Raw genomic sequence first — 18,326 nt, forward strand, 5'->3', positions numbered from 1 at the left:
ACTAGGGTTCCAAACCCAGGTCCTCTTGCTTATATGGCAAGTGCTTACCATCTCTCCAGCCCCTCAGAGAGCATCTCAAGGGATTGTTCACAAACACTGATCATACACTATTTTGTATATACTTGACTAGACATGATTCCTAAAAATGCTGAAACTTTGTTTTTAAATTTATGTTTATTTTGTGTATATGTATGTGCCTGTCAGGGTGTATGCCATATGTATGTGAGTGTCAGAGGCCAGAAAAGTGCTGTGTGTCCTTTGAAATTGGAATTAAAGGTAGTGTGAGTGCCTGCCATTGGGGTGCTAGGAATTGAATTTGTATCCTCTGGAAGAGCAGACAATTCTCTTAACCACTGAGCCATCTGTCTGCCCTGAACACTTGTCTTTGAGTGAGCCTTGGCTTTCTTTTCCTCCTCTCCCAGTAAAGTGAGGGACTGTTACCTTTATCTCTTTGTCCACAGGAACCTTTGAAGACTCCCCTCTGTGACTGGAATCTGTATTTTTAAAGTGCTATGACCCTCTTTTGTATAACTCTCTCCCCAGATTGAATTACCACAGTAAGCTAGAGAGTAAAATTTATCTTGCAGTTAGGCAAATTATGAGATTTTATGACATTTAGACCACAGGTAAGAAAAATAAAACCCTTGGGCCAGGTGTGATGACTCACACCTTTAATCCTAGCACTCCAGGAGGCAGAGGCAGGCATGAGTTCGAATCCAGCCTGGTCTACAAAGCAAGTTCCAAGACAGCCAGCTCTGTTATACAGAGAAACCTGTCTCAAAAAAAAACAAAAAATAAAAATAAAAGCTTCAAAATGGGGTGCTTGCTATACTGACAAAGAGTTACAGGATGTATCTCTAGCTGTGGGCTTCAGTTCTTGCCAATAACTTCTGAGTTTTTGTTTCCTGTACCTTAGAAATGGAAAAAACAAACAAAAAAACCCTGCCCTCACACCCTTCCTCTTTGTCTTAATCTGTTCTCTCTGTGGGTCATGTGAGGACTAGAACGGGGGCAGGGAGAGCTGCCTGTTGACAGGCTGAGAACAGCTGAGAAGTTGAATTCCATGGTTTGTGGGGAAACTGCCAAGGGGGCTGCACTGACCACAGACTTAGCTACCAGGGATGAGTGGCACCCCTGCCTGGGCCAAGCGGAGCTGCCACCTGCAGGGACAGTGCTGGGCTCTGGGGGAAGCAGACTCATTAGGCTGTGTAAGCTGCCGAAGGACCGGGAAAACAAGCAGCCCCCTCCTCCCTGGAGATGGGAGCCTTTCTGCTGCAGAATCACTTGGAGCTCTGTGCAGCATGTTCTCGTGATTTAAATTCTAATAATAAAAGCTGAAACCAGTTCAGGCAGGATGTTTTTCTCTGAAGGAGTGATGAGTCTTCGAGTTTTATATACAGTGTGCCTAAAAAATGCCAATGTCTGCAAAATTCCTGGAGTCCACAGCTCCCTGCTGTACTAGTGGGTTCCTAACTGACTAACAAGGGCTCCTGGGAGTGCAGGCAGGAAGCAGGGGCCCAAAGAAGGCTGTGTGCTATGACATCCCACCAGGTGCTTTTGCATAGCCCCCCCCCCCCCCAGCCTGTTCCACTGGAAAGGTAGATTGTTCCAGCTGTTTTCCTCAGCCTGCTTGTTGAGTTCCATACCTTGAGTAGTCTGGTTGCCTGCTTTTGCCATTCAGGCTCTTAGACATTTCTGGCCTGGACTTTTTTCATTATTAGCCTTTAAATCCAGATAAATCCTAAAGCAGGTGAACCTTTGTCAGCAATTCTGTTTACACCTGAATAGACAATTGCCAATTTGCAGAGTCAACAAGATGACTCAGCAGCTAAGGGTTTCTGCTGCCCAGCCATGATAGAACCAACATGAGTTCAGTCCTAACATGAGTTTGGTCCCTAGAACCCACATGGTGGAAGGAGAGAACTGACTCCTGCAGGTTGTCCCTCACCTTCCCATAAGTGCCAGGGCATGCGCACAAATACAATCAACCAATCAATCAATAAATGAGTGCAAAGAGATTCCCAGCTTGCACCAACATAGCTCCCATATTAATTAATAGGTCACCACCAAAGAAGGACATGCTGCTTGAGAGGTGGCTTCTGTCAGTGTGTGTGCCTTGACCCCATGGTGAGCACACTGAGCTAGATGTCCGTCCTCTGTCCAGGCCCCCAAGGCCTCATTTCTAATCTGAGTGGAACAGGGACCTTGGAAGAAACACTTGCCCTGGTGCTGACAAGATGGCTCAGAGGCTAAGAGCACAGATTGCTCAGAGGATCCAAGTTCAGTTCCCAGCACCTCTATCAGGCAGCTCAAAACTGCCTATGATTTTCCATTTGCACAGTTCTGATGACCTCTTTTGGCCTTGCCTACCCACACACAGGCACATAAATATAAAGTGAAATGACTTTTTTTAAGAAAGAAAAATAATGCTTACTTTGTTCACCCTCTGACCACATACATGTGCCTTTGGGAAAAGTAGCTGTCTGTCTGTCCTGCTGGAGGGGGCAGGCTGCAGGGGCGGGGAGACTAGAATGAAGAGGAGCGTAAAGCTGAGGGCTTGACACAACACACAGGAGCTTTAGAATGAAAATGGAGTCAGAAATGAGAGTTGTCCTGTGGCCAGGGAACCACTGGTCTGCAAGCAGTGTGACATAGTGGCAACAGCATGGTTTTGCAGAGTGTGCCCTAACAGTGGTTGTCACATTGTGATAGGGAGATGGAGGCTCCACAAGCACAGGACTGCAGCCTCCTAGGAGAAAGTTAAGGGTAGGAGAGGGTTCCCCTAGACAGAGTCAGGTGGCTGGAAAAGAGAGGCTGCGTGAGGTCACCAAGGGAAAGAGCGCAGTACCAGGGCTGTGGGAAGGCCCACAAGGGAAAGGAGGTATGTGTGTTGCTCTCAGCAAGCAGTCTGCAGTGTGGTAGGATCCAGCTTGCTGCACTTAAGGTTCCCTCCATCTCCTGCCTGTTTCTGAACGGCTTAAAAATACAGAGAAGAGGGCTGGTAAGATGGCTCGGTGGGTAAGAGCACCTGACTGCTTTTCCGAAGGTCCGAAGTTCAAATCTCAGCAACCACATGGTAGCTCACAACCACCTGTAATAAGATCTGACTCCTTCTTCTGGAGTGTCTGACGACAGCTACAGTGTACTTACATGTAATAAATAAATAAATAAATCGTTTAAAAAAAATACAGAGAAGAAAGGGGAGAGTCCAGAAGGAAGAGAGCCGCTGTGACACTAGCTCAGCTGGCCTGCAGTGGCTTTCCAATGCCAGGCACTAGAGCGCTTTTCCAAGCACAGTTACTGCTGCTGTTTTTATTAATTCCTGAGTACAGATAATGTGATCACATGAAGATGAGTGAATGGCACAGGGGTCTGCATTACAGCTGACATTTACTGGGTTTTAATTATTCTCGTTTGCCATATTGTCTTAAGCACTGTCTGAAATAACGGGCTCTTAAAAAGGAAACATTTGTAACTTGGGCTTATATTTCCCACCCTTCTGCTCCATGATGCAAGGAAGAGAGAATATAGTGGTATTTAGCCAGGAACTGGCAGGGTTTAACTCTGCATTTCTGTGTCTTCCCAGATATGATCTTCCTTCAGGGATCAGAGGTCATATTTAAAGTAGCTTTAAGTCTTTTGGGGAGCCATAAGCCCTTGATTCTACAACATGAGAACCTGGAAACCATAGTGGACTTCATAAAGAACACACTCCCCAACCTGGGCCTGGTGCAGATGGAGAAGACCATCAGTCAGGTATGGACACTGAGCTCTCCAGATGCCTGCAGAGGTTCGGTGTGTCACCTGAGAAAGAACTGCTTCTCACTACTTTGTCTTCCAGGTGGCATCTTGCCTGATTCTTGGCATATGGAAGACAGGTCACAGATATGTATCAAAAGATAAAATGTATGACTGGGCCTGTATGTTGTGTGTATGAATGGCAAAAGGCACTAGGAATCCAGGTATGATCGTGTGCACATGTCATCTGTAGTTCATTACAGTAAGAGGCTCCCATTCTCGTCATGGCTCTTCTGAAATACATTTGTAGGGTTCAGGATTTTGTTAAAATGAATGGTTTGGTTTTTCTTCTCTGGTATTAATTGCAATGCTCAGGAAGTGACTTTTCTGTAATCAAGAGACTAGTCTACTGTGCGTCATGCTTTTGCTGTTCCATTGTTACTATTGTTGGCAGGCTGTGGTCTGTCTAGTTTTTAAATAGAGTAGCACCATTACTCTGAAATGGCGGCCGTTTCAGGTAAATTAGCTGGGAACCACAGTGAGAGTAGCTGATGGTGAGTGGTTTGGCTCAGGTGTGGAAGCCAATTTCGGTTCTATAGAATGATGACTTTCCAGTAGAGATTGCTGACGATAAAAGATCAAGATGCTTACAGGGGAGGGTCACCACCAGACGTGTGCAAAGTCTGTATGGCTGAGAGAAACAGAACCAGTAGACCAAAAATTATAAGACAGGGAATATTAAATTGGCTCACATGGTTGGAGACTAGGTAGTTTAATTGCCATCGGCCTACTATTGAGCCAGAGAATTTATTAGCTGTTCAGTTCACAAAGCCAGAAGTCTCGGAGAAGCAGTGATGCAGTCATAGTCCACAGCTAGATCTGGAGATTTGTGGGTTGAAGCCGAAGGAGCTAGAGTCTGGTAGAGTCTGTAGTGGGTGGCGACAGCAGCTTCCCCCCTCCCCCCCACCCCCGTTTTTCCTCTTCCTCTTCCTCCTCCTCCTCCTCTTCCTCCTCTTTTTTTTTTAGACAGAGTCTCATTGTGTAGTCCTGGCAGCCTTGAAATTCACTCTGTAGACCAGGCTGGCAGAAGCACACAGACCAGCTTGCCCCTGACTCCTGTGTGCTAGGACTACAGGCTTCCTCCTCTTTCTGCTCTTGTGGACCAGCCTGTTGGTGGCACGGCTCACATTTAGGACAAGGCTTCCTTCCTGAGCTGTTCTGCCATGTATCAGTAATCTCCAGAAAATGCCTTCATGGGCACACAAGAGCCTTGCTCTACCAATCACGTAACATTTGTCAATCCAGACGCAGTGACAAGCAAAGTAACGGTCACACAGAGAATGTCCTGGAAGGGGTTGTCATCACTGGATCACACTGCAGAGTCATCAGTCAGCTCACCTGAGTTTAGAACATGTTCTACAGATAAAAATCTAGAAAATCATTTAAAGACAGCTTTTTAAAGTAAGTAAGTAAGTAAATAAATAAATAAATAAATAAATACTTGTTTTTTCTTTAAGTAAATACTTATGTAAGGCTTTCTGATCATTGACCAGATAGCTCAGGACAGTCCAGTAAGTCCAGTGCATTGCAGCCAAATGCAGCCTCTACAGCTCTCAGCTCTTCTACTGCAGGGGTTAAATATGTGGCGGGAGGAAAATACTCAATCTGGCCTGGGCAAAGGGAGAGGCCGTCCTATAGCTTTTGAGGGCGACCAGTCATCTTAGCACACTGCACACGCCAGTGGTGAGGAGTTCTTGTCCATTCTGCACTTAGCTCTGGCTACCTGCCTGGCCCCATTGTTCAGTATGGGCCACTTCAGCTTGCTGACTCCTTCCTTTTGGCCAGGTCCTGAAGCATTTATATACACACACGACTTCCTGCAGTCATGAGCACGTTCCTGAGGACTGGGTGGTTAATTAGCTGGTCCACACTCTGTAGCAGAGGGGAGAGGTGAGGTTTCAAGTGCATCACACCTCAGAGTGCTTCAGCGGCTACCCACGCTGCCCATCTCAAGATCTGACTTGCAGCTTACTGTAGGAAAAGCTCTTGATTCTCTTCATCTCTGACATTTGCGTGTCCCATGAGTGCTGACTTCTAGCCTGATTCCAGCCCCAGAGCATGGCCTTGGTCAACCTTCTGAGTAACCAGCCTCAGAGAAAGGGGCGGGGATAGATATTTTTCTCCTCAGCCTTTTCTGTGAAGAACTGTACTTAGTGGGAGCACTGAGCACTCTAGCATGCATCGGGGACCCTTTGGAATATTGGAATATTCAATATTGGAGACTTAGGATACCCCACATGGGAAGACGGGAGTTCTGGGTCTATGTGTCTGAGCTGGTTTGGGCAACCTCTATGAACCTGGCATGCAGTGCTCTCTGACTCCTTGGCAGATTTGTGTCATGGCGTTCCTATTTGCATTTTCAGTAAGAATAGGTAGGCCCAGCACCCCGTATCGCAATGGAAGGGCCTGTGAGGTAACCACGGGGGCCTGGGTATTGAGCGTTGGAGCTGACATAGTTGCATCCATCTGGGTCTAGAGTAACACGAGGATGCTGTATGGCCAGCATTTTGTGTGGCAGCCTGGTAGTGGTGCTTTAGGTTTTTAGCTTTTAGGAGGCTCAGAAGGCCTCTGCTGTAGCTACCCAGCCCTGCCTTTGCAGCCAGTAAAGGGATGAAGTAGCCATGATACAGTAAAACATTATTTAAAAACAAAAACAAAAACAAAAAACAACAACAACAAAAACAGGCTGTAATTTGCTGAGCTACATGCCAGAGGCATGGGAGAAAACACACATGGGGTAGTTCCAATGAGAGACGTGCTCAGCATTGTGGTGAGGTAATGAGGGGTAGGCTAGGTGAAATGGACATCTGAAGCCTAGGTTTTCATCCCAGAAATAGTCTTGATAGAAAACAGGTAGGGGTGCAGGTATCTCTCTGCTCTTCTCCTCACTCAGGTTTCAGTATGGAACCTGACCTCTGACAACTCAGGCTTTCTGTCTCCTCCCCTTGAAAGAGTAGTTAAGTCTGGAACTGACACTAGAGAGCAAGCTAACTAACTTAGTGGCCTAGTCTGGAACGGACACTAGAGAGCAAGCTAACTAACTAACTCAGTGGCCTAGTCTGGAACGGACACTAGAGAATAAGCTAACTAACTCACTCAGTGGCCTAGTCTGGAACTGACACTAGAGAGCAAGCTAACTCACTCAGTGGCCTGGGAAGTTGTCAGGATGGAAGTGAGGGATGTGGTTAGTACATGACAGAGCTTGCAGCCCTGTGCATAGACAGACCGTGGTGGAGGGCCGTCCCCTCTGACAGTGTAACCCCAGTTCATTCGATGCTCTCCATAGACCACATAAGCAGCTGGGCCCCAGCCAGGCTCCTGGATGAGTGTCTGGTTCAGGGTTCCAGAGCCCTGGCTCAGTTGGGTCGTGTTGGGAGCAGCATCAGAGGTATTTCCAAGGGTGAGTGTCTCGAGCCACTAACCTTCCTCCATGTGGCCTTGTACTCACCACAGTTGTTAGATAAGATAAGCCATGAGCACCTTAAGAGGGCCCTCTGGGAATTATCAGCACTAACAGAGTTCTAGTCATCTTACAGCGAGTGCTCTGACTCTGAAGCCTTGGTTCAGTTCACGCCGGATAAGTCACAGGGCTCCTCTGACAAGAGGCAGACCTATGGCCTCTTGTCACGTGGTTTAGTCTTTGTACTGCAGTTCCAGACTGCTACTGTCAAATCACGTAAGAACTTGTTAGGAAGGTGGAATCGGGGCTCCACCCAGACTTGCTGACTCCAGAATCCATGGGTTTACAGGATCCCCAGGACCATGTGGGAGCTATGCCGTGAGCAGCATTTTTAAGAGAAGTTCCCTGTTGTGCTTGACCTGGTGGGGTAGAAAGCAGTCTTCGCAAAACTCCTGTGTTCAGAGGAGGCTACAGCAGCAGTGTGGCCAGCCTCTTGTGCCCTTTCAGGAGGCACTGCACTGGTGGAAAGGAATAGTTTGTTAGAAGGACAGTCAATAGTGCCACACCAAGCGGGGGGAAAAGCGCTTTACCACTACCACATGTAATGATAATTAAAATCAGATTGACCTTCAGTTAGCTTTATTATTGTTTTTACAATTACTGTAGACAGGGTGCCCCTTGTTGTGGATACCCAGGCAGGCTGCTCCCACTGCTGTAATAGCCACTGAGACTAACAGACTGGGGGAAAGGTCTAAAAGTTAAGAAAATCAAAAGTATATAGCTAATTGTACAAGCCACCCGACAGTGCCTTCATTATACCCTGTCTGAAGACTGCAAAGTGAACCCTGAGTCTTCAATAGCAAGTGAGCCAAGAACATAAACACAAGGAGAGCCAGCTAGCAGACCCAGAGCTGGGGAGATAGTTAGCTTCATGGATAATGCCTTACCTGCTAGATTAACAAGCCAGCTTTTTAATGCCAGTGTGCAGTGCCAAGGGCATGCAGCGTCTGGCACATCAGTGCACGCTGGTGGCATCTGTCTAGATTGTTCTTCCTGGGGAGTGGTTTGGCAATAAGCACAAGCTAGTAAACCATTCAGACCCTTCTGATGCCATAGTCCCAACTATTGGGATGCGTCCTTAGGAGCTGGCCCCAAGCACAGGGAAAGCCTATGTGTAAGGAAGTTCTCTGAAGAGTCATGCTTGTAATAACAAAAAATTGGAAACTTCAAGATAGCAAACGTTATTGAGTGGTCTGATATGTTTACGGTATGCTAGTGGGGAATCGTGAAGCCATTTGTACTGATAGTTACAGGGACGTGGTGCCACACAAGAAAGCCCTTAAAACATAAAATTATGAGAAAAACGGTGAGTGGGATAGGATATTTGGTGTTAGTTGTGTTATAACTAGGAAAGTATGCGTATAACAGTGACGAGGAAAGGCAGTGTAAAGACATTGGAAGCTGTACTGGGGGTTTTGCCCTCCATGCTTCCTGCCTGGAGCTTTATTGCTTCAGTAATAAAGCTGATGGGATGTCTTTTTGACAAAAACTGAGCATAAGGAAATGAATAATTCCTGCTTTGACAAGCAGAAGAAAATGCTCTTTTCAGCACCAAAACTCTGGCAACACAGTTTTCTGAAAAGTGTGGAGAAATGGAGAGGCAGGAAGGAGTGGAAGGTTCGAGGTGGGATCCGAGATGGAGCCAGACGAAAGAAGACAAGGGCTGCTCCTTGTGGGTTGTGGTGTGGAGTGACCCTGCTCAGGGCCTGGGTTTTAGAAAGCTCAGAAGGAGAGAAGCTGGGCTTCTTCTACAAGTGAACCCCTTCCCATCAGCCCTGCCCCCAGTGTCTAACATTTGGTCTTTAGTTCATGGATCCTGTTTTTCTGAGGTACCACTGTGGAGTCAGGCTTTAATCTTAGGCCTTTCTGCATCCGTCAGTCACTTGTGATCTGTAAGTAGGTAAGAACAAGGTCCTTATTGCCATCCCTTTATTCTTCAGTCCCTTGGCCAAGGCAAGCCCTACTCAGGGAATAGGGCTCTCGCCCCACCAGACAGTCTGCTGTGGGTTTGGACCATTCCTGGGGCACAAAACAATTACACCGAGACAGTGAGAACCCAAGATATTTATTAAGAATTCATGAAGGCCCAGAAGGGCACACAGCCTGTGGTCCAGCTTAACTTAACATGTCATCCTAACTCTGTAGAAAAGGCCAGAGGTTTTGTTGCCAAGTTTCCCAGGAGAGGAAATGATCTTTAAACTCAGTGAGTTTTTCCATCCTCAGAATTAGACAGGAGCAGTTTCATGGCAGTGGAAACCCCACAGTGCATATCCATTGCAGTTCTGCTGGGATACGAGGTTCAATTCCAAAAGGTCCAGCTAAGATGAAGGCTTTCCAGGCATGCACTGGAACTTCTGTGAACTGTATCCCTTCATCCCCAGCTCAGTGCAGGGGGTAGGTGTTACTGCCCTGTGTGGGAGGCCAGGAACTGAGGCCCAGAGAGACTGAGTCACTCAGATCCTCAGGGTCAAAGCTGACTCCCAGTCTGAGCCAGTCACCAGGGATGTGAAATGCTAATGATGCCCACTGAGCCTCTCAGGAACAAAAAGAAATCAGGTAGATGTGACAGCACGGGACTTAGTATTTGCATAGACTAACTTTTGAATCTACTTAGTATTAATCATGGAGTTAACCTGAAAACTAGGAAGCTGATTTTTTTTTTTAAGACAACTGGGAATGGCAGGAACGTGGCAGGGCTTTGGAAGACAGCTTCAGTGCTCATAGGGAACCCTGTAGGGGACCCTAGGGGAAAGCTGGCGTCCCACAGGTAGGAAGGGTGTTGGCTGCATTAGTTAGGAAATGCAGTAGAGTACAGCTTCAGTCCTTCAGAAGCCGCAACTCCATTCTCAGAAGAGTGTTCTAGACTGCCAGACCACCTTGAGAGTTGTGATGGTTGCTTTCGACTGTCAGCTTGACAAGATAGAATCACCTTAGGACTGGTCTAAGACGGTTTCCAGATTACGCTAATTAAAGTGAGAAAACTTAACCTAAATACGGGCAGCGCCATCCCAGGAGAGACAGCTCCCGGGAAGAGAAAGGAGACAGTGAACTGAGCTGCTACACTTGGCTCTAGGCTTCCTGGCAGTGCATGTATTGCACCCAGCCACCTCAGGCTCCAGACACCCCTGTCTTCTACCACCTCAGGCTCCAGACACCCCTGACTCCTGCCACCTCAGGCTCCAGACACCCCTGTCTCGTGCCACCTCAGGCTCCAGACACCCCTGTCTCATGCCACCTCAGGCTCCAGACACCCCTGTCTCCTGCCACCTCAGGCTCCAGACACCCTTGTCTCCTGCCACCTCAGACTCCTACCAGACACCCCTGTCTCCCGCCACCTCAGGCTCCAGACACCTCAGGCTCCAGCCACCTCAGTCTCTTGCCACTTCAGGCTCCAGACACCTCAGCCTCCAGACACCCCTGTCTCCCACCACCTCAGGCTCCAGACACCTCAGCCTCCTGCCACCTCAGGCTCCAGACACCCCTGTCTCTTGCCACTTCAGCCTCCTACCACCTCAGGCTCCAGCCACCCAGGCTCCCCACCTCTTGAACTGGGCCAAAATAAACCCTTTGTTCTTTGTTACTTTCATTGACCATTTTATCACAGCAGTATGGGGAAAGTACCTGTTTTGGGCCTCTGCTAGGTGACTTCAGCCTGCAGGCTTACCTTATCGGAGAGGGGGCATTGCAGTGAGCAGCAGTCTGCTGACTCACACTGGGCCCACTCCAGCCCTGTCGCTCTTCCTCCTCAGGAGAAAGTGCAGACACTGCCCCCTGGGTGGCATCTGCACTTTGGGCTTGTTTCACAAGTGTGGCTCTGTTGTCACTGTTGCTGTTAAAGGAAGAGAGACGGCTCCGCATTGTTTTGTGTTCGCTCGTCCATGTGTGAGTGACAGTTGGGATTGGCTCATTTCTGCAGATCTGGGTCAAGAGGACTTTTTCTATAAACAGTCCCGTTACTTTGTCATTCTTACAACTCTTGAAAACCCATCTGAATTGTAACTAAATGTGACCTTGCAAACAGAACGTGAGTCCTTTGTCACAAATAACCTATAGTCAACGTATTTCATAGCATTTGCAGGGAAAGCCGCTAAGAACTACAGTTTTGAAAGTCTTGTCTATGCCGCTGAGTGCCTGGTGCCTGTGAAGGCCAGAAGAGGGCGTCAGCTCCCCTGGAAACTGGAGTTACAGCTAGGAGCCACCAGTGGGTGCTGAGAATTATACCTGAATCCCCGAGAAGGGCAGCCAGTGCTTTTAACTGCTGAGCTGTCTCTCTAGGCCTTGAAAAGTCTTTTTTTTTTTTTTTTTTTTTAATCTTTTTGGCCTTGTAGAAGCGTGTTAGAACCTATATTTATTCTTTTCCTTTGCAATTACTTCTAGGTGTCTGTTGTCCTCGCCGTGTAAAACCATTGACCTTGTCAGAGCTGAGTTTTCTCCTCTCTGTGCGCTTCCACGCGTGCACGTGAGCACAGGTACCTGTGCCTGTGGGAGGCCTGTCTCAGTGACTCATCCTGGTGACTTCTCTACCCAACAGGTGTTTGAGATGGACATCGCCAAACAGCTCCAGGCCTATGAGGTCGAGTACCACGTGCTCCAGGAAGAACTTATTGATTCCTCTCCTCTCAGTGACAACCAAAGAATGGAGAAGTTGGAGAAAACCAACAGCAGCTTGCGCAAACAGAACCTTGACCTCCTGGAGCAGTTGCAGGTAGAGCGTATTTGCCAAGCGGCTTCCTGAGCCTCTGTGTAGTCGCTCATTAACTCACCAAAGGCACCAGCAGCCCGGGCTTTCCCAGGACCGCAGGACCTTTCCCACCCCGCGCTCTTTGTAGTTGCGATCAGAGGTGTCCCAGGAGAATCAGCCCTTTTATTGCAGAGCAGACAGAATGTCCTTGCCACGGTCAGACAGTCCAGGAGCTTTCTGAGAGGCTCTTTCTACACTAAGCTTTGCAGGAGACCAGCTTGGTCCCAGATGCTGACTGCCAACAATTGTGCTTTGAATAATGATGAGAGAGTCTTAAGCTTTTGTTGCCTGGGGGTGAAACAGGCCAGGTCCTTGGAGAGATACTGAAGGGAGGAAGGAACTTAGAAATCTATCTAACGAGTTAAATCAGAACAGTTGATGCTTATTTATAAGTCGGATTCAGATGCGAAGATTTGTTTATTAAGTGGCATAGTTCTCCCTGTAGACACCCCCCCCCCCATCTTAAGTGAGTGAATGCAGGTAAGGACACAAGACCAGCACTATAAATAGTCCATGCAGAAGGGAGAGGGAATGACCCTGATAGGTGTGCAAAAGCCACTGCAGGGCATGGCTTCTCTGTCAGTCCAGTGGCACTAAGTAACCTTGAGTTCTCCTTGTTTGATAGTATAAATGAGAGAATGTGTCCGTGTTCAGAAATTATTAGAGTGACACTTTTAAAATAGGTTATGAATGGAGGCTCTTGGCTCCATAGAAATGTTCTCCATCTGTACCCTGTTCTGATCTTTCCCCATAGAAAGCCGCCACTTCCTGAGTTTGTCCATGAGGTGAGAAAGGTGGGCATTTGAGTGCTCTGCTCCCCCCCCCCACACCCATCCAAATGCCCTTCTCTCAGCAGTCCTCAACCGCTTCCCTTGCTCGTCCTAACTGCCAGGCACATCTGAAGTCACACCACTTAGTCTGTCCTTACTAAAAATATGCTGCTACACCCTTCCCTCGAAGTCTCAGCTGTCACCTGAAGGGAAGTTAAAGGGGACAAAGCAAAGAGCCTGCTCTGTCCCACAAGGGCATACTGTGCAGGTCATTTCCAGTGACTTCAAGCCAGTAGTGGACCCTGACCTAGACCTTGAGGTGAGCATGTCCCACAGAGGTCCCCTTTGCTTTGTGAAGCCTGCAGCTTTGAATGAGCAGACGTATACACAGGTTCCTGGGTTAGGCTCATCCTGTGTCCGTATTTGGAGGTTTGAAAGCAGTCACATACTGCTTCTGTCTGAGGGGGCTGTGAGTCACTGCTGAGAAGCCGGCATACTGAAGAAAAGGCACCGTGGTCACTCATGCTCTCTGGAGCCAGGGCTCCTACACTTCTAGGACAGTCTTATCCAGGGTTGCTAGCCCACTGGAGGTACCGAGCCTGTGCTGTGCTGGGCACAAGCTGAGTAGCACATCGCCCTTCCTGAAAACATGGGCAAGGGATTGTGGTGTGTGGTTAGGCTCTGTGCTAATGTAGAGGTGGTTTCCTCATGATTCTCCCTGTAAGTATGTATCCCATATATATTTTCTCCCTTTGTATAAGGTTTTCAGTATCCTGCTAAAGTACATAGTACAAGCTATACTGTAGCTTGGTTCTGTTCATATACTTGATGGGCAAACCCAATTTTATTGTTTTTTTTTTAAACATTTAAGAAAATATAGTGTGGCACAGAAACACAAATAATACACAATGTTACCTGTTTTCTCATGAGGAGAAAGAAGGCTGGAGTAAAAAAAAAAAAACGCCTAACAGTTGATGTACCACAGGGAAACCTGTCAATATTGATACTTGCAGTACATTAATAACGGTGGATCTTAAAAATTAGGTTGTAAAGACAGTAGTGGAAGTGACTGCGTGGGAAAGTTAAATTGCCCTCCATCACTATGAGCAAGTACTATCTTTCTGCAACCTTTAGCAGTACCTAACAAAATCTCAAATGGGTACCACTGGCCCAGCATACCTAAGGGTCTTTATAGAGGCAGGATAGAGAAAATAATCTGGAAACAGCGCACTGGTCACAGATCTGTCAGGTTACGCCATCACTCAACACACAACATTCAGCTGGGGTTTTTGAATGTGCTGAGCCATGCTTATGATGTATTAAGTAGAAAAGCAAATTAATAAACAAGCCATGTGGTATGCCTTTCTTTAAAAGTATAATAGATGTATGTTCTGTGAAGAAAAAAAATGTGAAAGACTGTATACTCAAAATATCAGTAGTAACTGTCACTGTGAGGTCAGCGTCCACAGCCGGTGCTGGCTCTGCGTATTCCTCCAGCTGTGTCTCCTCACCAAGGACCTTGAGTAAACACACTAAGGTTCAGTCTTCTATGCAGCGAGCACATGTGTTCTGCCAAAACCTTTAAGTTCAAAGATATCTTTAACTTTTCATGAGTGGCACAAGTTAGTCAAGTACATGTAAATATACATAAAATAGCGATCATAGATTATTGCCAGAAATCATTTCTGACATTTAATAGTCTTAAATTATAAATGGATTGGTGTATGTATGCCATCTAAATTAGCAGACTAGAACTAATTTTTTTAATTTGAAATGCTATTAAAGGTTTATTTATTTATAAAACACTTGAGATATTTCTTAAATTTTCTTTGCCTGTTACACTTTAATATCCAGTGGTTAATTAGCACAGTGTTGCTCGTTCATTTAAAATAGCGCACAGAGTAAATATAAAAATAGGTTGTCTCACAGAGTTGTCTATAAGCACGAGATGAAACCCTTGAAGCTGGTGTTCACAAGCAGTAGATAAGATAATTCTGTATACTAGGTGGTGGCAAATAGACAGGTGTGAGAATGTTTCCTGTGCGGACCAGATCTTGAGAGATCAGATGGGCTTTCTTTACTGTAATAAGGAGACCTGCGTCTGTGCCATTGGTAAACCATTGTGCAAATTAGTTCACTCTCCAGCCATGCAAACTAGTTAGTACCCCACCCCCAGTCTCAGAGCTACATGGCTCCCAGAACACAGAGACGGGCCAGACCCAGACCTGGACAGTGGGCAGAATTGGAGAGGCACCAGGCATGCCCACTCCTCTCTGAAGCTGCTGACCTGCACCCCCACATCCCCATCCGTTCTCTCCTTTGACTCCATATTCTAGCTGTGCAGCTGCCGCTAGACTTGGAGTCACAGGATTTCTGTCTAGCACAAAGGTTGTCTTGTTCAAAAAAAAAAAATCTATTTTCCTGGTTTTAAAATGAGGTAGGAAAATAGTACATCTACTTTCCCTTGCTAAAACAAATGGGCCTCCAAAGGGAGAGTGGACTGGATTGAGAAGGTAGGTCTCCCCTTAGTGCAGAAGGCCGCAGTGCAGCTGGGAGCTGGAGTAGGGCCAGAAAGGCCGGAATATAAACTGCAGGGCTGGAGCTGCTTCAGTACTCTCCGAGGGCCCTCGGGTCACCAGAGCCTAGCACCCCTGAGATGCCTGCCCTAGAGGACAGGAGACAGGAGCTAGGGCTGACAAAACTTTCCTGGCCCTGGTATGTGTTTCTCCCCTAGAGCAAGACTGGAGGTTTGTGCTTTACAAGGTTGGTGGTGGCCAGTGGGCAATGGTACAAAGAGACCTCAGCAAAATGCTACCGCTCCTAGCATTCCGTGTCATGGGAAACACCTGGTTTCCAGAGTGATATCTTAGTACATGAAAAATAAGAAAACCAGATTTCAGGTTAGAGAGCTATTCCTAACATGAGCGGGCCATCACATAGAAGCCATTTGGCCGTTTGTGAGTTTGAAATTGTAGTGTAGATATATGGTTAGCTGGAATAGTCTATGCTGTGTGCTTCCAGTCTGACCCATCGCAGCATCCAGTGTGTACTTGAGTTCTCCCCTCCTCTCAGGGTAGATCGGAGGTCCAGGTCCCTCTAATGTTCTGATGCTGCTTCCTCAATCCCTGGTCCCCAAAGGGGCTACGCCAGAGCAGAAGATGCAGGAGAATGGTGGGGCGTTTGTAAGGGTCCAGTAGATCTGCCCTGGAAGCTGGGATTGTTCTGTGACCAGAACTGATCATAAGTAGGCTTGTTCTTGCTCCAAAGTCCCAAAGGCTGGGTGGAGGCATTCACAGCAACCCCCACTTGTGTAATCAGAGGCGGGTACACTCATCTCTCCTTCCATTCTCCAGGTTGCAAATGCTAGGATCCAAAGCCTTGAAGCCACTGTGGAGAAACTTCTTACCAGTGAGAGTAAGCTGAAGCAGGCTGCGCTGACCCTGGAGGTGGAGCGCTCCGCCCTGCTGCAGATGGTGGAGGAGCTGCGGAGGCAAAGCACCCGGCCCAGCACTCCGGAGCCAGACTGCACCCAGCTGGAGCCCACAGGCGATTGACTGCTTCCAGGAGAGACTGCGCACCGTTAACACTGTCCAAGCCTTAATCAAGAGAGATGGAAGTCAGAGGCAGAGAAGAGAGAACTTCTCAGGGAGGAAACTGGCTGACCAGCCTGCAGATCCTTTTGAGCTCAGAACTTGGGATTGGAGGACAAAAGTCTCAGAGTTATTGTTGGTTTTGGTTCTAATCCGTTCCCTTTCCAGTCCCGGTTGTTGTAGCTTTAGATGGCATGGACATGAATAAATTACATTTATGGTTCCTCCTCCTTCTTGCAGAGACACACTGTGTGGAAAGAGCATTCATGACTGCAGTGTTCCAAAAACAAGAAGGGTCTGAAATAATTCCTCAGACAGAAGTGTGACCCTTTGACATTCTGCAAGAAAGGTTCCTGGGAGGGTGCCCTTGATGTCACCTGAGGTGCAGTGGGTCCTTGTCCATTTTTATTATGGGACCTAAGGTTACCATGAGGAAGGAAGGAAGGGGTTTATTTAAATCAGATATATTGGTTGTTCCTGAATCCACAGTCACTCCCGTTGGTACTGAAGAGAGCTCATCTTTTACAAACTCAGTGTTTTAGTATGGTTTTTGCTTACCCTTTCAAGTCACAGTAGGTAAATGTTTCATAAGGAAATCACAGTTTTTAGATTCCCTGTTACTGCTAGTGTGGGACCTGTAGCTGTGGGGTCTGACATATTTATTTCTTTGTGATTGTTTCATATCCGCACTATAGGGTCACGTATTTATTTTTGTCTGTTGATAAATGATGTACCCCTGCCACATCTTCCTTTGCGCCTTGAACCCCTTGGAAATCTGATTTCTCATAGAAGGAACAAAACACCAAGATTTCCAGGGGCTCCTAAGATTCTGAACCATTGCAAAGGAGACCAGAGTGCAGCCAGGTGTGCGGCAGCTGACAGCTTTTCACAAGTAGGAGGTATGTTGGGAAAGTACTCAAACACACGCACACCTTCCTTGCGATGGCGAGGACCCTGTGCCTTCAAGCAGAGTGCAGCTCACACTCACCCTGCTTCTAGCTGGTCCTGTGTAGAGCATCACCCATGTGTGCAACAGCTTTTTTTTTTTTTTTCTTTTAACATACACACAAAGGCTTAGGTTAGGGAAGAACCACCAGCCAGGAGCCTGGCTGTCAGAATTGGTCCTGCCTTGGGCTCTGTTGGCCCTCCTGTTCCTGGAGGTCTGCTGCAGCCCTCTTGGTAGGAAAGGAGCCTTGTAAGTCTGGGGTGTAAGGAGAGACCACCACTGTTGGGGTCATTTGGGATCTCCTAGCCCTATCAAAGGGACAGCAAATGGCCAGGAGGGATGTAAGACTCCCACATGGTCTTGGGTCAGAGGAGAGGTCTCTCCATAAACCAACATGCCCAGTCCCAGTTGGTTGGAGCAGGGGTAGTCAGAGGAGGGTGACAGTGGACAGCTTCTTTCCACATTGTATTTTATTATTTGAATGTTTTAATGTTGAATTTTGGACATGTTATTACTGTTCAAAAAACACTGACTCTATACTAAGAAAAGAGCAATAAAACAGATTATTCACACCTGTGTCTTCGTGTCGTCTGTTTTTCAAACTCTGAGTTTTGGCTTTACAGCTAGGAGTGCAGGAGGCTTTGGTGTGCATGTCATCCCATTAGCAAGGGCATGTTTGAGCTATCAGTTCTGCTTCCAGTATCAGTGCGAGAGTATTGATGGTGTCGGGACACCTTTCCACAGAGATGTGAATATTAGCATCAATGAAACGGGCTTCTCCCATTGTATGTACACCATTCATCAGCACAAGATTCCATTGGGCCAGAGTAGCATGCATACATACTCCTATAGGTACCACACCATATACCTATAGTAAACCTATAGGTATTGGTTGGACATGGTCCCAGCTGGCGACCTAGCAACTCTGTGACTTCATGTACACTTGGGGGTTGTCCTTCTTTGCTACTGTTTATCTTGTACACTTGAGTCAGTCCCTTAAGCACTGATACATAGAGCCTGG

General features: G+C 47.2%; 1 protein-coding gene across 1 annotated transcript in view; it reads left to right on the forward strand.

Annotated features, from left to right (window-relative positions):
• Tbc1d1 (TBC1 domain family member 1) overlaps positions 1–17,877 on the forward strand; it is a 211,451-nt gene extending 193,574 nt beyond the window's left edge. The window contains 3 exon segments of the mRNA XM_029477292.1: positions 3,587–3,756; positions 11,790–11,963; positions 16,123–17,877. Coding sequence (XP_029333152.1) covers positions 3,587–3,756; positions 11,790–11,963; positions 16,123–16,323 — 545 coding nt within the window. The 3' untranslated portion in view covers positions 16,324–17,877.
• The last annotated feature ends 449 nt before the right edge of the window (positions 17,878–18,326 follow it).

This window comes from Mus caroli, chromosome 5 (genome assembly GCF_900094665.2).
Source record: "Mus caroli chromosome 5, CAROLI_EIJ_v1.1, whole genome shotgun sequence".
Taxonomy (NCBI): domain Eukaryota; kingdom Metazoa; phylum Chordata; class Mammalia; order Rodentia; family Muridae; genus Mus; species Mus caroli.